The sequence below is a fragment of the Sinocyclocheilus grahami genome, unplaced genomic scaffold (assembly GCF_001515645.1).
Source record: "Sinocyclocheilus grahami isolate Dianchi unplaced genomic scaffold, SAMN03320097.WGS_v1.1 scaffold320.1, whole genome shotgun sequence".
Lineage (NCBI taxonomy): Eukaryota > Metazoa > Chordata > Actinopteri > Cypriniformes > Cyprinidae > Sinocyclocheilus > Sinocyclocheilus grahami.
In genome coordinates, this window is record NW_015505499.1 from 244,611 (window position 1) to 264,278 (window position 19,668).

At 37.2% G+C, this 19,668-nt stretch overlaps 2 protein-coding genes across 3 annotated transcripts in view; one reads left to right on the forward strand and one right to left on the reverse strand.

The window, feature by feature from the left end:
- LOC107602147 (PMS1 protein homolog 1-like) overlaps positions 1 to 19,668 on the reverse strand; it is a 35,291-nt gene that overhangs the window by 11,836 nt on the left and 3,787 nt on the right. For both annotated transcript variants that reach the window (XM_016294559.1, XM_016294558.1), the window contains exons 2-10: positions 16,495 to 16,555; positions 16,193 to 16,334; positions 15,746 to 15,928; positions 14,725 to 14,827; positions 14,479 to 14,642; positions 12,584 to 12,700; positions 5,076 to 5,198; positions 3,927 to 4,076; positions 3,046 to 3,824 (exon numbers count right to left, since the gene is read on the reverse strand). In XM_016294559.1, coding sequence (XP_016150045.1) covers positions 3,046 to 3,824; positions 3,927 to 4,076; positions 5,076 to 5,198; positions 12,584 to 12,700; positions 14,479 to 14,642; positions 14,725 to 14,827; positions 15,746 to 15,928; positions 16,193 to 16,334; positions 16,495 to 16,496 — 1,763 coding nt within the window. In that variant the 5' untranslated portion in view covers positions 16,497 to 16,555. The remainder of the gene's footprint in view (positions 1 to 3,045; positions 3,825 to 3,926; positions 4,077 to 5,075; positions 5,199 to 12,583; positions 12,701 to 14,478; positions 14,643 to 14,724; positions 14,828 to 15,745; positions 15,929 to 16,192; positions 16,335 to 16,494; positions 16,556 to 19,668) is intronic.
- ormdl1 (ORMDL sphingolipid biosynthesis regulator 1) overlaps positions 16,962 to 19,668 on the forward strand; it is a 4,452-nt gene continuing 1,745 nt past the window's right edge. The window contains exons 1-2 of the mRNA XM_016294560.1: positions 16,962 to 17,053; positions 19,038 to 19,220. Of these exons, the coding sequence (XP_016150046.1) occupies positions 19,047 to 19,220 (174 nt within the window). The 5' untranslated portion in view covers positions 16,962 to 17,053; positions 19,038 to 19,046. The remainder of the gene's footprint in view (positions 17,054 to 19,037; positions 19,221 to 19,668) is intronic.

The following is a 19,668-nucleotide window of genomic DNA, read 5'->3' on the forward strand; positions in this document are numbered from 1 at the left end:
TCTTTCAAAAACCCACATCATTTTGCCAAAAATTCTCAATTGATGCTCATTTAAGCAACATACAGTATATCCAAGCAAAATATAATTCGTTACATTATCAAAAAAAAACTTTAGTTTGGTATGGTAAAAATAGATTTACCATACGCACTGCCAGAACATCATTCACCTGCAGGTCCAGATTCCCTAATAATAATGATAATAATAATTTGTATTATTATTATTTAACTTGAGGTTCCACTCTCTTTAACTGAAAAAGGATTACACTGATATACCATGATTTCCATCAGAAAGGGCACAGTTTTGTGAGCTACGTATAAAATGGGACTGAAACAAACCACAGAACATTCCGATTACAATACTTAAAGGTGACATATGAAAATCTGACTTTTCCAGGTTTTAAGTGCTATAATCAGGTCCCCAAGTGCATTTACCAACCAAGGAAACGTGAAAAAGATTAACCCAGTAACTTTGTTTTGGTAAGCCTTTTTCTGCAAGCGTCTGGAAAAACGAGCGAGTCTGATTTCGCTCCCTTGGTGACGTGGCAAAGGGATCTCATTATAATATTACCGCCCCTTAATCTGTAAGTTTCCACCCACTGTGCCTCATTTTGATTTCGCAAGCGACAACGGTGTACCAGTTCTAATTCCATGGCGAATGTTTGAGCAAAACATGCTAACTGTTCTGTCTTTAGCCGCATAGACGAGCACAGAACACTATTTACAGTCCCAGCCTCAGAGGAGACAAGAGAGCAGTGCATTTATTGATTTATTTACTGTATATTGCTGCTGCCACACATCTAAAATAAACATGCCATTTATTTCCCAGCTGTTTACCTTCATAGACATAACCGACTGTTTTTGTAACTCGTGTGTGTTTTTAACGTAAACTTGCACATGCTGTGACAGCTGCTTTCTGTCCGTGTGCTTCGGATGTGTGAACTCAGAAAACCGTATATCAGAAGTTTAAACTAATATGGTTTAAAATGCATGATTTCAGCACGATAAACATGATAATCAGAACCAAAACAGATGTTTTTTAGCAGGTATGAGCTGTAATGGCGCAGCTCTATTCTGGAAAAGGGGGCGGGGAGCAGCAGCTCATTTGCATTTAAAGAGACATGGTCTAATACAGCGTATTTCTGCATCCACTCAAAATAGGCATTTTCAAAATTATATAATAAATGATCTGTGGAGTATTTTGAGCTAAAACGTCACAGTTACATTCTGGGGACCCCTGAGACTTATATTAAATATTGTAAAAAGGGGCATAATATGTCATCTTTAAGTTACAAATCTTCAATAATTTAATATGACTTTACCATCTATAACTTAACATCCCTGTATTCATTTACCAGTAGGCTGTAATTAATTTGCTACAGCAGAAGTTCTCAGCTCTGGCCCTCGAGGTCCACTTTCCTGCAGTGTTCAGCTTAAACCCTAATCAAATAAATCTGAGCAAGCTAATCAAGGTCTTCAGTATTACTAGAAAGTTACAGGTAAGTGGGTTTGATCAATGTTGGAGCTGAACTCTACAGGAAACATTGGCCTGCTTTTCCAGAAGAGAGTGACTGCAAATTTAGTGTATATCAGCTAAAAGTGAATTTTGAGTACACACATCCACTACAAGACACAAAACTCTCATTTTGATTTCATGCTGTGTCCAAATGTAATGGCCTCAAATCTCACCACAGAAAGGCAAAATTTAGCCATAATTAAGACTGTGCACCAAGGGTATCTTTAACTAAAACTAAAGCCAGAATATCTCCAATGAAAGGACGAGTGTGGAAATAACACACAGAAAATGAAGACGCCATCCTCTCTTGCCTGCTGAGATAGACCTCAGTGGACACCCGCATATACATGATGAAAGCCATTTAGGGAGCACGGTTTGCATTTTCAGCCTGGAATTCATAATGAGGATCAAATGCACATAAACTGTGCAATAAGAAAGCAATGTTCCCTTGGTGTGGGCACTTTGGATGTAAACCAAGTTCATATAGAGTCCCTGGATCAGCGCCAGGCATTTTATTGCTGCATCAGACCACTGCAACCAAAATATAACAAGCATGGTACTCCCTCCCCCAAACATCCATGTCAACAATCTCTGACCCTTTAGCACAGCATGCCCATATGTGATGGACCCATGTTACATGAATGGATCCATGTAAATGTGATTCTCAGAATTGCGTGCTACCATACATCTACGAGAAAACAAGTCAAGTACTTCATTAGGCTTATTTCATGTTTAAGACAGCAGTAACATGCAACAGGATTCAGATGTGTTTTTCCTTGTGTTACATAAGTGCCACTAGTAATGCTGAGATACACTTTCCATTCATTTAATTATTTAGAGTGTTTTTTTGGGGGGGGGGTAGCCTCTTTGATAACACTATTCCTGATGTACTTTGATCTGAGGTTGAGAAATTAAAAAGATATTAGAATTAGAAAAGACCCAAAATTTGAGTTCTGCAGCTTTAAGTTGCTTTGAGGAATGAATCTAGGTAACCTTTTTCGTCACTACATAATTCCCATACTTCCATTTGTGCTATTTCATAGTTTGATGACTATCATTCTAAAATGTGGACAAAAGCAATAATAAAAAATTTAGTAGGTGTGTCTGAACATTTGACAGGCAGTCTAGAGTGATAAAAAAAGATAGATCCATATATCCAACCCGAGTGTTCCTTGGGCTCATAAACAACCAATAAATTAGTCAGATATCATCTGGTATAGAATGAACTGGAATCTTCTGGCACCTGAAGGAACTGAAAGAATGTGGCATTCTTTGGAAAAAAAACGGAATACCTCTTTTACAATGGAAAACAGGCCTATTGACCATCAAACCAAGTAATCAAACGCAGTTTTCTGGAAAATACAAACACTTCATCAATTCTTCCTTCAGGTAGCAACACGACCAGGCCAGGCAGATTTTCCAATCCATATTTTACACATGCTAGTGGCAGATCTATTTTTCTCTTGCTACACAGAGAGAGTGAATCACAACAACTGGTAACTGCGTCTTCGAGGGTGAAATCTGGAAACTTACTTCTTGCGGTCTTCCTCCCTGAGGCTTTCCCATCTCTCTTTCACAGCAGTTGTGACATCCTGAGGACTGGCTCTTGGGTTCTCCTGGAGGACCTGTGATCTGGTGTCTTGCTCAAACAACGAAAAGGCAGACAAGGGCTGAGGCACGGAGCGGTTGCTGATCAGCTCGTAGGCTGTCAGCTTGGCCATTTTCTCCATGATGACGTTAGAAGGCCTCTTGGACGGGCTGGACCTCGTACTTGTGGGCTCGGTTCCTCCGAGGTCTTCATGTGCTTTCGGGACATGGAGTTTCACAGGTTCTAGGCATTCTCCGGTGACATGATTTGAGAAGGCCTTGCCCATGCTCCAGCTCTCAGCAGATACTTTGCTCTCTTGACCAGGGCCACTGTCACTCTTAGACGCCTTTGGGGAGTTACAGTTTAGATCAGCTGTAGAGTTCATTACAACATCATCAGCAGGTAATGAGGAATTAATACTGTCAAAATCACTTAAGCTTCTGTTGATCACCCAATCCTCTGAAATCGAAGAGGAGCTGGTGTTTGCGGTGTTGCTCAAGGATAGCTCACCATCTTGTTTATCTGCATTTTTGGGAGAAATTTCAAGTAATTCTGGATCGTCCAAACTAACATCAGTGGAAGGTGTAGGCACTACATTAGTGTGTCCAGGTACATCCACAGAACTAACACCAGGGCAATTTCCTCCAGTTTTGAGATCATCATTGTCAATGGAGTACCCATACAAGGAGATCAGCAGAGTCTCCACCGCCAACAGTACTCCCTCCTGGTAATCATCGTTAAAGTTTGATTAATGGAACATTATCATGAATTGAACAATGTTTTATTTAAAGTATAAATGTAGGAGAGAAAGTCTGAACATTTGTACCTTGTTCTGTAGCATCACTTCAGTTTTATCAGGTGTCAGGTTAATGTCCACAGTCGAGGCAGGTATGGTGATGTTCATCATTAAAAAGGGATAGCGGCGGTTTGCAGATTCTTTATTAGATTGAGCACTGGTGTAGTATTGCTTGATAAGCTGTAGGGTAAATGTGCATTTACAAAAGTACATTACAAGAAATAATAATAAGAAATAGTATGAAAAGGACAGAACTAGGCCCAGACAAAATCTATGGATTTTTAATCAGCATTTTCTGCACTGATTTGTAGGAAAATCCACAGAATTGTGGTGAAATGTATTAAACAGAGCTGTGAGTAGTACACTTTTATTGGCAGCTGCAAGCATAAACAAATTATGCCAAAAGTTTTGATGAACAAACACCCAAGAGGCAGTTTTTGACCAATGCATTTCCATTATTTTTCCAGTTGTTCATAATTACTGCATAAGCACTTTTAAAATAGATTTTAAAACATATAAAGAAAGCTAGGGATTTCTATTTTAATGTCAGATAACAATTGGAGAAGAAAAAAACAGAAATGTTCATGATTTTTTACATTTATTATATTTTTCAATAATGTTTTTTTTTTCTCGATCTAGAATTCACACATTTAAATCTCCCTAAAATATCCAGATTTTCCATCAGGGACCCAGTTTTTACAAATTCACACTACCATTCAGGGTCGGTAAATTTTTTTTTTACTTAAAAAGTCTCTTATGCTGGATTTATTTGATCAAAAATACAGTGAATACTGTAATATTGTGAAAAATTATTGCAAATTAAAGTAACTGTTTTTTGTTTCATGTATATTTTAAATGTAATGAATGCTCAAGAAGTATTTCTTCTTATTATTAATGTTAAAAACAGTTGATGCATCCTTGCTAAATAAGTCTTAATTTTCTTCTTTAAAAAAAACCTACTGACCCCAAACTTCTGAACAGTAGTGTAGATTTTATGTAGGCCTGAACACAAGTGCAAATATCTGAGATCTAGGATGAATGTTCAAGGTTTGGGATATCTAATTTGTTTACAGCTAGTCAAGGACATTTAATTTTACAGAGAAATTCATATATTTACATACACAAACAGTAAATAAACATAAGTAAATTAGTATTAAGGGTATATGGCAGTTCCCTTACCTTAAGTATTTCTTTGTGATGCACAGGTCGACTATTAACAAAGATGAATGTTTTATCAGGCGTAGAGGAGCTGGTGGAATTAAAATCTGAGCCCGGTTTGGGAAAGAATCCATCAATGCCAATCTGTGCAAACATAAAACTTCTGTGAATGTCACTTTAAGCCATGAATGCATACCAAAAGAGTCATATATCCACATATATTGAAACGTTTATTAAGAAGCTATAGATTTCCATGTTAAATCTAGTTTAGTTTTTCTTTAATGCCGCAAACTATACTCATTAACTGTCAGGGTACATTGAGGCTTCTATGAACTTTTTCCAAAACAAACAAAATGACACACTGCTGGCCTCTAGCCCGCTTTGCAGTAACCAATTAAGATTTCACTGTGCTATCAGAACCCATTTGTCATCTCCTAACTATGGAGTGGCCAAGTAGCTAAAATTTGCAATGTTTCTGTTGGCTAAATGCAGCACCGGCGAAGTGGCAGGAGAGAAACGACTCCAAACTAATCAGTGATCTAGGACTAGATTGTGATGCTTGAGCTCACCATTTGGAATTAACAAGCACAGCAGTTGGCTGGCAAGAGGACATTTTAATTGGAGTCTCTGACAAACTTAATAATCAGGGGTATTGTGACTTTCACAATCAACACTTATGTTCTGTATACTTTGCCACATTTGTCAATTACGGTGGCGTAGGTGGCCCAGTCCTTTCTGTTTTATGCACTGAATGGAGGTTATTATTCTGGACTCTTCCACGGCAGAAGGTTCTCGGCCACAGCACAAAAACAGTCAACTGCAAACCCGCTTCATGTCCCACTCTTATTTAGAAAACCTGTAACCATTCCAGAACTTCCAGAAGAAAATTGACAGAAAGCACTTTTGATTGTGATTGTATTTATAAAATATAAAGCCAAAATATTAGATATTTCAGTGAGAAAGAAACGACAAAACTCATTTGAGAGCAAAAGTGACGTGACATGTGGCCAAGTATGGTGACCCATACTAGGAATTAGTGCTTTGCATTTATCCCATCCTAAGTGCACACACACAGCAGTGAACACACACACACAGTGAACACACACACACACTGTGAACACACACCCGGAGCAGTGGGCAGCCATTTATGCTGCGGTGCCCGGGGAGCAGTTGATTAAAAACAATGGTACTGCTTAATGTTTTGTGTTTTCAAGATTCTTTTATTAATAAAAAGTTAAAACAGAACAGCATTTATTTGAAATAAAAAAAATTGTAACAAAAATCTTTACCGTCAATTGATCAATTTAATGCATCCTTGCTAAATAAAATAATTACTTTCACTCAAAAACAAACAAACTTTTTAAGTGGGAGAACTTGCACAATTGGTGGCTGACTAAATACTTTTTTGCCCCACTGTATATCTATGTTACTGACCCCAAACAGTAATGTATTTATGCCTATTCATGATTATAAGTTTGAATGTTAGGCACAATAAGCAAATAATTGCATCTAACATTTAAACTTGAAAAGGTGTTTAACTTTAGTTTTTAAATTTTTTTTTGTTAAATTTGTAAAAAATTTTAAAACTTTTTACTGCATGATTTTGCATCCATGTCACTATTTGGGACAGCATATTGCCTGGATAAATCAATCAATCAATAAAAGAAAGAAAGAAAGCAAGCAAGCACATTTAAGCTTAATAAAACATAACAATTTTGTCGATTCTCACAACATCTGCAAGATTATGGCACAAGTAAAATGTCAAATGCATGACACTGTTTACTGAGGTTTATGGAAAATCGAACGCACCGCTGCAATCTGAAAATGGCTTCACATGTCAAAGCGGTGAGGGGTGGGGTGAAGTGTTAGCAATGGTCTTGGCATGGGGCTCGACCTGATGATGAGTGTGCAGCTAATGACTGATTACTCCAACAGATCCTCCTCTCAAGGCCATAAATTAACTCCTGGTAAAACCCACCAATTCCTAGAATGCTAGGATGACTTACAACTAATAAATGGTGAGCAAAGATGCATTCTCATCTGGCACATGGCTTTACAGAACATTGGCAAGACTCAGCGAAAACCATTCTCTAGCGTAGCTATATACGCAATGTGTTCTGCTATACGTTCAGCAGGAGAGGAGCGAGCTGCCAAGATCAGCTCGAGCCAAACACTGAAGTGTGCCTACAGAGAATTATTCCTACACAAACGCGAAACGCAAGTAGGGACTCTATACAAACCGCAGCGCTCTACTAAATGCGTGTTCTGTAAGAGGACACTTAGCATGAATAAATCACATGTAAATGAGCCAGCAAATTTAGACAATGCTAGCGTTGTGCATTCTTCATCAGCCTCACATATCAAAGTAGGACACCATGTGTGCACCAACAATAGCATCCTCTCCAGCAGGGCAGCGATGAGATCAGGCCAAATGCCTGAATTAGAATCACCATGTCATGCATGTACTGTATGACCTATACAGTTCTGCGTAACAGCGAGATAATTATAGAACGAGAGGCAGATTCTGCGATAGGAGAGCCATTAGCTGAATGAAGGGGAGATAAGAGAGTGCTACGCTGACGTAAGTAGAAAAGGTCAAATTGTTCATTTGAAGGTAGGAAAAAATTACCAGAAGAAAGAAAGGCACTTGGCTTATTCATGCTATCTTATAAATTCATTTTTAATTAATAAGCTTGTGTTGTTTTTTTTATAAATATGCCCTGGTCAAAATCAGGCACTTAAACTTTATTCATTATACCTGAATATTTACCCAATAGCAAATGAACATGGATTAAAACACAGAGCTGATAGTTAGCTTGCATGAGGGTACAGTTTTTATTATTTGTTATCAACCACTGATTATTAACCCCTTTTTGAAATGTTAATATAATCATATTACAGATCTATTATTAATTTTTATCCAACAGTATGTGATAAAAGTGAAGTGACAGTGAAGTGACATGTGGCCAAGTATGGTGACCCATACTTGGAATTAGTGCTCTGCATTTAACCCATCCAAGTGCACACACACAGCAGTGAACACACACACACACCGTGAACACACACCCGGAGCAGTGGGCAGCCATTTTTGCTGCGGCACCCGGGGAGCAGTTGGGGGTTCGGGGTTCAAGGGCACCTCGGTCGTGGTATTGAAGGTGGGAGAGAGCACTGTACATTCACTCCCCCCACCTACAATCCCTGCCGGTACGAGACTCAAACCCGCAACCTTTTGGGTTACGAGTCCGACTCTCTAACCATTAGGCCACGACTTCCCCCATTTTAAGATTTATTTTGGGTCTTTTTTTGCCTTTTTATTATGATACGACAGTGGAGAGCAGACAGGAAAGCGAAGTGGGAGAGAGAGATGGGGGGGCGGGATCGGGAAAGGTCCTCAAGCTGGATTCGAACTCGGGGCGCCCGTAATGCAAGCATTATATGTCGTGCACTTGCCCACTAGGCTATCGGCATCGACAGGATGTGATGTTTTAGAGTGTGACAAATCAGCTAATACCACAAAACATAACACAATTCATCAAACCCATTTCTAACACATCCAGACGTTATTATGCAGTGGATTCCTTGCTTTTATTAGATAGGGGATGTTACAAAAGACTAACAGGATGAAAGTAAAACAAAAAATATTTGATTACCAATGTAAATTGCCCTCAATATATTTAAGTGTGATCAATTTTATATTTATTCCAAAGTAAAGGCATTTTGTTTTAAATATTTTGATTAGAAAAAGGGGATGAAAATATCAAATGCCTGGAATATTTCTTGATAAAATAGCCAATATTTCATGTTAGAGGTGTTTATATACATGTTTATACTGTATATTAATGATAAAAAAAATGTATGTATATATACAGTATATATATATACAGTGCCTTGCGAAAGTATTCATACCCCTTCATTTATTTCACGTTTTGTTATGTTGCAGCCTTATGTTAAACTCAATCTACAATCCATACACCATAATGACAAAGCAAAAACAGAACTGTCACAAATTCGTAAATTTATTAGAAATAAAAAAACTGAAATAAGTACATTGCATAAGTATTGCAACTTGCAACTCAGTATTTAGCTGAAGCACCTTTACAGCCTTAAGTCCTTTTGGGTATGATGCGTCAAGATTTGTTTGAATTATCTGAAGAATTATCTGCCATTTTTCTCCTTACCTCTTCACCTCTCAAGCTCTGTCAGGTTGGATGGGGGCAGACACACATTTTCAGGTTTCTCCAGAAATATTTGATTGGGTTCAAGCCCAGGCTGTGGCTGGGCCACTCAAGGACATTCACAGAGCGTTCTATAAGCCACTCTTGCTGTGTGCTTAGGGTCATTGTCCTGTAGGAAGGTGAACCTTCTGCCCGGTTTGAGGTTCTGAATGCTCTGGACTGGGTTTTTATTAAGGCTATCTCTATATTTTGGTGCATTGAGCTTTTCTTCTACTCTGAGGTGTCCCTCAGTCCCTGCCGCTGAAAAACAGCCCCACAGCATGAGGCTGCTACCAGCACACTTTACTATTGGGATGGTACTCTGCAGCTGATGAGCACTGCCTGGTTTCCTTCAAACATGATGTTTGGAATTGAGGTTCATCAGACCAGAAAATCTTGTTTCTCACAGTCTGAGGGTTCTTTAGGTGCTATTTTGCAAATTCCAAGTGTGTTTTCGTGTGTCTTCACTGAGGAGAGGATTGAGTCTGGCCACACCGCCATAAAGCCCAGATCGGTGGAGTGTTGCAGTGATGTTTGTCCTTCTCTAGGTTTCTACCATCTGCATATGATCATGGAGCTCAACTAGAGTGACCATCAGCTTCTTGGTCACCAGTCTAACCAAGGCCCTTCTCCATCAATTGCTCAGTTTGGCCAGGAGGCCAGCTCTAGGAAGAGTTCTAGTTGTTTCAAATGTCTTCCATTATGGATAATGAAGGCTAAATGATTCTGTGAACCTTCAATGCATCAGAATTTTTTTCTGAACTCTTCCCCAGATGTGTGGTTTGATGCAATCCTGTTTCTGAGCTCTACAGGCAGTTATTTTGACCTCAGGGCTTGGTTTTTGCTCTAATATGCATTTTCAGCTGTTAGGTCATGTGCGCCTTTCCAAATCATACCCATTCAATTGACTTTGCCACAGGTTAACTTCACTTGAAGTGTAGTAACATCTACAAGCAATATGAATGCTCCTGAGCTAAATTTCAACTGTCCCAGATATGCAATGGAATCATTTAAGTTTTTTATTTTTAATACATTTGCAAAGATATTAAAAGCCTGTTTTTTGCTTTGCCATTATAGTGTATGGAGTGTAGAATGATGTAGGAAAAAAAGTAAATTCAAGCAATTTAACATAAGGCAGCAACATAAAACTAATATATATATATAACACATTACATTGCATTTACATTTAGTCATTTAGCAGACGCTTTTATCCAAAGTGACTTACAAATGAGGACAATGGAAGCAATCAAAATCAACAAAAGAGCAATGATATGCAAGTGCTATGACAAGTCTCAGTTAGCTTAACGCAGTACACGTAGCAAGGTTTTTTGATTATATAATAAATAAAAAGAAAACCGATAGAATTGAAAAAGAATAGAGCAAGCTAGTGTTAAGAGGCCTTTTTTGAGGGACAGGTTTTTTTTAAAGAATAGAATTAGAATAGCGAGTGCTAGAGTGTCAAATAAAGATATATATATATATATACAATATATATACAACATATATATATATATGAAGAGTTCAGATGAAAAATCCTCTCTAAGTGCCGTCTGAAATTTTTTTCTAAAATGAGCATTTTTATCAGGCTCCCATATTTATGTTCACTTGAATTGCATAGAAAATTACCTATACATTGCCATTAGAGTAAAATTACTGAACCTAAACATAGGAGCCTGATAAAAATGCTATTTTAGATGAAAACTAATATGATTTCCATATTTTATTAAATCCAATACATCAATGATGGGAATACACTTGAAAATATACTGCATAATAGGAGCGAATCAAAAATGCTCAAGATTAGTCAAGCAGGATTAGTGTTAAGGAGCACCGCGGGCAGTGAGCACATTACACCTGCAGAAAACACACATGCAGCACAGATACTCTACTGCTGCAGCACATATTAAATATTCACATGTGTGTCTTTGTGAGTGAGAGAAATGTCACTAAACTGGATTAAATCAAGCTTACAGTTTTTTACCAATGCGTAATACTATATAACACATATTTGTTTGAACTAATTCTTGCTCATTGCATTTGTAGCAGTGTATTAAATCTGTGCCAGAGCAGTGGGATTGTGGCCTCTGGCCAAAACAGGCAGGTTACGTCCCTCTGAGGCCCTTTCACCACGTACATTGCAGTCCCTGAGGGCTCCTTTAATTCACTGCTGCATTTGTCGCAAAGTTTGCCGCATTCGGTGCATAGGTCCACTGCTGACACTGACTGTAATGTGATCCATCCCTGACCGCTGCAAGGTAAACTTTACACGTGGTCTCGCGAAGATACATAGCCTTTCAGTATGTGTAATTCTACAGCTTCTATGATTAAAATACACAATTTTAGCTCTGAAAATTTAGGGGGAAAAGTATTTGGACTCTTTAGGTCACAATTAAATCATTTATATAACAAAATATCTAAACAAAGAGGCATTTATTTTAAAGAAATAAACAACACAAATATACTTTTTAGGCAAAAAAAATGTTTAGGTTAAAAATGTATAAGAATGGATTTATTTTTTCAAAGTGAAGACAGAAAGTATTTGGATACTTAAGTACCCTTAAAATGCATAAATGTAGTTGCGTTAAATAACAAAATATCAAACCAAAGAGGCATTTATTTTAAACAAATAACAGCACAAATACACCTTTCAGGCAAAAATAAAAAAAGATTGTTAGGTTACCAATTAAGTAAAAATATATTTATTTTTATGACAGCTTCAGTAGCTTCACAAGCTTCAGTAGAACTGACTTCAAATTTTGTTTGTAGATGCCACTTGGTTTGACATTTTGACATCTATGCAATGTCATTCAAACATTTTTATGTATGATGTGTCCAAAAGTGTCCATATACACTTCAGGGCCACAGCATTTCTATGTATACATCTCAAATATTAGCTAGAAATTTGAATCCTATCCAGAAAATTAAAAGGCTTTATATAAGGTATAACCTGGGTAAGAATGCCGAGTCATTCATGCAAAAAGTCATCGCTGCGGAATGCACAACCAGGAAAAAGAGAAACAGCTCTCCAGGGAGAGGAAAGCCGTTCGGAATTAAGTTGTTACACGAGTCTTTAGGTTTAGCAACCTGACAGAAGTGCAGGGACATTTAAAGTCAGCTCAAGACACATGCAATCGAAATGAACCCCCTGATTGTTTGAACCTTGAAGCACACTCCTTTATGAAAACATTCTGTGGAAAAAAAAGAGTTTCCTATCGCAAACCGTCATGGCAGCCCCAGAGCTGGTGCATCTGTGGAACCCTACTGCTCATGCTGGAAACGATAAATATGCTCGTGTTTTCTCAGTGCTTCACTGACCTCTGGTTGCTCCTGGTGATGCTGGACGGGGAGCATGTTGGCTACGGAGGCCGCTCCGAGCACGGCCATGAGGGCAGTTCGGTGATCCGACACCCTGGACTTCTGCCAGACCACAGCCTGTAACAACACGGTAAAACGGGTCAAGTTATTTTTCGGTCATCCTAAAATAATACCACCTGTGGGATTGCATGCTCGCAAACAGCCATTAGCCACCAATCAAGTCTTCACAATAAACAATTATACTTTGGGGAATGTTTGGATATTACAAAAGCAACTGCGCAGGGAGCACTGCATGGACAAGCCTTGCCAACTTTTCATGAGGATTTTATACCATCTGGCAGCATCAAGCAAACACGCTATTTGCACAAATGCCATTTCAACATGAGGAGCGCAGTTACGCATATATTTTCACACCCGTGCTTTTGCCTGTCGTTGGCACTTCCACATGCAAGTATATATATCCAAGGTGTTGATTTCTGAAAGCATGCGGTCTGCAGCACACATCTCTGCTATGAAATATACAATTTGGTGACTGTAAAGAGATCAGACTAGTAAACAGCTTTTTGAGAAGTCATGAAACCCAATGCAGGGCGAAGTGCAAAGTTTGTGATACGAGATATGCCTGGAAGTGCTGATGGCATGAAATGAGTGTATGGCCCTCCCCCGATGATCTACAACCTGAATGATATGAATTTAATGAAAGGTACGCGAGGTCTCACCGAGCAAGGCCAGATACGTATGCTATCATGAGGCCAGGCTGTTACTGAACTTGCAAAAAAACTCAGAGAACTTATACCACTTAGGTTGTTCCTTTAGGATCATGTGGCAATGTGAGATTCGAAGGCTTAGTGGTTCATCCAGTGGTTGCATTGCTAATTTTGGAGGAGAAGCAGGCGAAATGTCCACTTTTCCGGGTTACGCTCTAACTTATGACAGTTCAAACATGTATAAATGCTGGAAATGTCCAGGCTGTCATCATAACATGCATGCAACAATCAGGAGTTTTCCTAAAGGACTTAAAACAATTAGGGGAAAAAAACATTGTTATATTACATCTATTCACTGGAATGGCATGTTAAAATTATTTTATCAACTTTGCTGATTAATTTCAGGATTTAAAACATGAGATTGAAACTGCTACGAGGAAGCACAGAGTCAATACAGTAGTGAGAAACCACAGCAATAAACAAGTTACATAAGTTCTAATTAACGTTAGTCCAACACTATTAGCTGATAACTGATATCCTGCTGTGTGATGGTTAAATGTCACTGAATGTGGGTAAAACCCTAGAGAGTAATACCACAGTATTTTTTGATGTGGGACGCCACCTTGTGGTCAAATGTTCACTACCATTCAAAAGTTTGGGAACAGTAAGATTTTTTATTTTTTTTTGCCTTTTATTCAGTAAGGATTTATTAAATTGATTGGCAATAAACAATTATAATGTTAAAAAATATTTCAATTTAAAATAAATGCTGTTCTTTTGAACATTCTACTCATCAAAAAATCCTGAAAAAGGTATTTAAGCAGCATAACTGTACATAAAACTGATAATAAGAATGATAATTACATTACAATGAGCATAAGAGACTTATTTTAAAAACATTAAAAAGGCTTACAGACCAAATACTTTTTTAACAACCTAATACTTTTCAACAACTTATAACTGAAGACAAAAATGTGTAAGGTTCATTTTATCCATCATGACATATTCCATTAAAAAAATGTAATGTTTAGTTTGAAATCTTACAAATATTGATATATCGCCAGTTTAATCCCAGATTTTTCAAGTGTTTTTAGACTTTGGGCAACAAAAATCAGTTGACCACTATTCTTGTTCAAAGACATTGTAGTTGCACAGTCAAAAAGTTAACACATGAAAGCCGTAACATACCTTGTTGTGGCTCAATGTGATCCTTAACTCAGGCTTAACAACAGCATAAGCCATGAGTAAGTTCTGGACCCTCTTCAGTTCCTCTTTGCATTTCTTAGTGTTGGAATAATACTGCCGTCTGACAGGGAGGTTCTTGAACAGATTTGCTGCACACACAGTGGTGCCTGAGGGAAAAGGTATGTTAGAAGCAGTCTGTTGTTCCCATAAATCAAGAGTTTAAAAAAAAATGCATTAGCAGACACCTACCCTCGCCAAGATGTGATGGCTTTTGAGAGACGATCTGTCCATTGTGATCGACTGAATACTGAATGCTAAAATCATCATCTGCGGTTTTGGTTGTAATTACCACCTGGTAGGTGAAGAAAAGGTCAATTACAGAGGAAACATTTTCAACATTTGTAATACAATGAATAAAAAGGATTCTCATGGACTCATTGGAGATGCACAGTATTTTGGTACCACTGGAGTTATCTGTCAATATTAGCATTTTTTATTTATCAGTGTCAATCAATATTGGATACTGGAAGTTACTGGATATTTAATAATTATGCACATAATTTCTGCCCGTTTGTACTTTTGCCATCATCTAGTACTAAATTTCATCTTTAATATCACTTCACTTCAATTGTAACCATGTAAGTCATTTTAATTTATGTTCAATTTAACATAATCTTTATAAGATCTCAAAAAATGAAGGCTTTTTAAACTGCACATTATAATACAGTACTGCCTAAATTCACTTTTGGCATTTAAAAGGAATGATTTTACTTTAGTATATTTGATTTTTCAGCCATAATAATCCAGGATTTTAATATCAGCCATAATTGTTTTCATCATTTTCGTAATAACGATTTCAGCTACTATTTTTTATGTGCATCACTAACTCAAGCAATAAAATGGTAACACTTTACAATAAGGTTCCATTAGTTAGTGTTAGTTCATGTATTAACTAACATGATCAAACAATGAACAGTATATATATTACAGTATTTATTAAGCTTTGCTAATGTTAGTTAATGAAAATACAGTTGTTCAGTGTTAGTTCATGTTAGTTCACAGTGCATTAACTAATGTTAACAAGCACAACTTTTAATTTTAATAATTCATTAGTAAATGTTGCAATTAACATGAACTAAGATTAATAGATGCTGCAGAAGTATTGTTCATTCTTAGGTCATGTTAACTAAAGTAGTTAACTAATGTTAACTCATGAACCTTATTGTAAAGTGTTACCAATAAAATCAAATATACACTAGTGAGATGTAACCTCTGATATGGCACATATGGACGCCAGAGCCTCTCCTCTGAAGCCGTAAGTCTCTAGGCGCTGCAGGTCTTCGTGGCAGGAGATTTTAGATGTGTAGTGTTTTACTGCCATCACAGGAACATCAGTAGCTTTGATTCCAGAACCATTGTCTCTGACTTCAATGCGATCCAATCCATAATTCTCCTGACCACAAAGAAACATGAACATAGATTTAACATAGCTATTAAGAGTGGCCCCAACAATATTTGAACACTTAAGCCACGCTTAAAAAATTTATAAATGTCATTGCACTAAAAACAAAATATCAAACAAAGCTGCATCTGCAAACTAATGATGCTAGAACTTATGTCAGAAAAAAAAAACATTTTGTTGTCTAACTCAATGACATGAATACAGTTAAGTGTCCTAATACTGGCCACTATGTTTGTTGATAAAACGTGCATTTACCAGTTTGACTTCAAGGCTTGAGGAACCAGCATCAAGTGAGTTTTCAGCCAGCTCTTTGACAACATTCAGGACAGATGTTATAACCTGAGAGCTGCACAGCAGACGCACAGTCTCCGGTGGAAGCGCCTTCATAGTGTGCTCCCTAAGAAGAAAAGTTTTAAAACTGAGACAACAATGGCCACAAACCTCTCATCTTCGCAGTTTTTGGGTAGCGTAAATTCTAATGATCAACCGTGACATTAACATTATGATACGTTATATTTACAGTTATATTTAAAATGGGCAAACATCTTCCTACTTACATTTTGTAAAATAACAATAATCCGTTAAAAGTTATCCGATAAATTCATTACACAAGACTCCCTCCAGTATCGGATATGACTTACCTGCCGCCTAAATGACGTCATTGTTATTCTCTGCTTTGATTGGATGCTTTTTTTTCTTTGTCGTATCTTTGTATTTATATTGCTTAGAAATCAATAAATGGAATTTTGAATTGTTATGGCTATGTTTAAAAAGTATACAAATCCTTAAAATTAGCCCATATGTTAGCATGTTATTGGTATTTTATATTTACAAACGGTCAAATAAAACTCCACACATTAACTGACTGACTAATAGCAACCCAATTCTTACCCTATCATAGAAAAAAATGATTTGACACCTTCGTTAGTGGTGTTTCATTTTGTAAACATCACGCCTTTTGGTGGGCGTGTCGCGCCAATCTCGCGAGGTTTGCGCTTCTAATCCCGTTAGCAGCGATAGCCGTTGTGCTAGCGGAGTGTGTGCAGTGAGTCAGCCTGCAGTGAGCGCAGCGGAGGCCGGCAGCGCTCCAGCCTGCATCACCCGAACGCAAACAAGGTACCGTTACTTAACTCTTATGAAACCAACGCATTTGTGCAGCTACTTTAAAACCAAATGGGCCAAAATCGGCCGATAAAGGGGGGATTTAAGAGCTTTTATTGATGTTCGGGGTGTTTAATGGAAGTAGAGTGAAACAAAAGCAACTGGTGTTTGTTATGAAAGCAGCTGATGCTAAATAAAGAGCATTGCTCATGCGCACAACCTAAAGCAACTCACTATAATAGCACAGACTGGAGCATGTTTAAAGAGTTATTCAAGTGGTTGAATGAATGAAAGAAGACAGTAAGCTGTGCAGGAATAAGACAGGGATTTGTTATGTAGCTGTGCTGCTAACTCTATCTGTGTCATGGACTTGTTTATCTCCTGCAGCTGCTACTGAAAAACCAACATGCATTTTTATGTAATATTAAAATAATAATAATATAAATGCTCAGGCTGCTGTCTTTATCGTTAACGTTTAGCTACGTATTAGCAACATCTATTCAATATTACTTCCTCTTAACTGTTTTGCTGTCTCACTGGATATTAAAAAAAAACATATTACATATTTTACACAATCAAAGCGTGAATCATATTTAGGGAAGAATCAATTGAGTGGTTATCTGATGTTGCCGTAGCAGGACTTAAACCTTTGGCCTCAGTCTGTTTTGCGTTTATTGCATTTATTTGAATGAGAGTAATAATAACAGAACAAAATAATGTCATTTTGCTGTGGATGTTTTCTTTAATTGTAACATATATCAAAAAAGCAGCTGACTTGGTGAGTAGAAACCAAGATGAGTAAATGATTTTTGGTGAGAAATCATTAGATGAGAAACAACCAAAATATGTATATTAGGTAACATTGCACTTTGACTTTCGAACAGCTGCACAGAATGTTTACCATGGAGGATAAAGCAAGCAGGCCATAAAATGTCACTTTCACCCTTTTGCTCTTCCAAAGAAGAACCAAACTCTTGCACATAATTTGAATAAGTTGGCCGGCATGAACAGTAATGCATTAGGGCAAAGTACTATAAAGAATCACCCCATTGTGTGTTTGTGAACATGCTTCTGTTGGCATATATAGACGAGACATCATCTGTAACACTTTTAAAGCCATAAAACAACAACTATAGATTGTAGATTTTAGTAGTGCATAAATGATCGTGCATTTTGAATAGTTAACAATCAGTTTTACATCTTATTTCACTGAAATGAACTAGACTGCTGCTAAATAGATTCTGACACTGAAATGTTACTTTTAGTTCTGATGCAAAAACAAAAAACACTTAATCACAACACACTTTTATCTATGTTAGTCATTTGATCAATTCATTGTTATAAGTGAATTGATTCGCCAAATAATTGAATGTTGTTTTTTTTGGCCGATTTAATCATTTCTTTAAAAAAAATAATAATAATTTAAATACAAAATGTTATGTTTTATTTATTAATTGTATTATTTAATTAACTGCATAATTAACAATTAAGTAATCAGGTCTTTATAATTTAATTATTTTATTTATACAGATTTTGTTGCATTTAATGTATTATTTGACTCGCAGTTTCCATTTTGACATTTTGGACTACATTAAAAAATCATGTGTAGAAACAGTTTTCACTCAGAAATTGCGGTATTTTTAAGGTGTCCCTGTTACACGTTACATGTACTTACTATTATTATAACAATAAATTGTGCATTATTACATGCAAGTAACTCCTAACCCTAACCATATAGTAAGTACATGTAGTTAATTAATATTACTCCGTACTTAAATGTATAATTACACTGTAACAAGGACACAAAATAAAGTGTCACAGAAATTGCTAGCAAATTTCACAACCAATAACAAAGAAACAGTGAGTAGCATTGAATCAAATATGCAACTTTGAAATAGAAAATTCGTTTTTTCTTGTAAAATGCACTCCAGTAAACTCTTATTTCCAACTTCTTCTAAAAATCATGTTTTACAGTGTACTGTTTTTTGTCTATCGACAGAAAAGCAAGATGAACGTCGGTGTGGCCCACAGTGAAGTCAACCCAAACACCCGTGTGATGAACAGTCGAGGGATATGGCTGACGTATGCGCTCGGCGTAGGAATGCTTCACATTGTACTGTTGAGCATTCCTTTCTTCAGTGTTCCTGTTGTGTGGACCCTCACAAATGTTATTCACAATTTTGTAAGTGTCCCCTGTTGAATAATCCCTTGTTCTATCCAATTTCGTTCCCCTGTCTATGGGTTGTCATTTTCTCAGTGGTGCCCCGAGGCCAGTTGGAGTCTCGACAATTGATGCTTCCTTAGTAGTCTGTGTGGCATTGTTATGTAAGGACTCGCTCGCACAAAGATTCAAGGTCAACAGCATGACATCACCAACCAAGTTTAAGCGCTCATGATATATGACAGCTTGCGCCACAATGATAAAGGGATGGGATACTGTAATGTTTCTGTTGTCCTGACATGGAAGACAAATTTAGTAAGTGTAACCGATAGGAGGGAAGGATGATCACACATCTATATTCTAAGTCTTCCGAAGTTATATGATAGCCTTCCAGGAAAAAATAGAACAATTTAAGTCATTGTTAATTAATCATTTTTGTCTCCACTAAAGCTCTCAAATCTCATTTGCA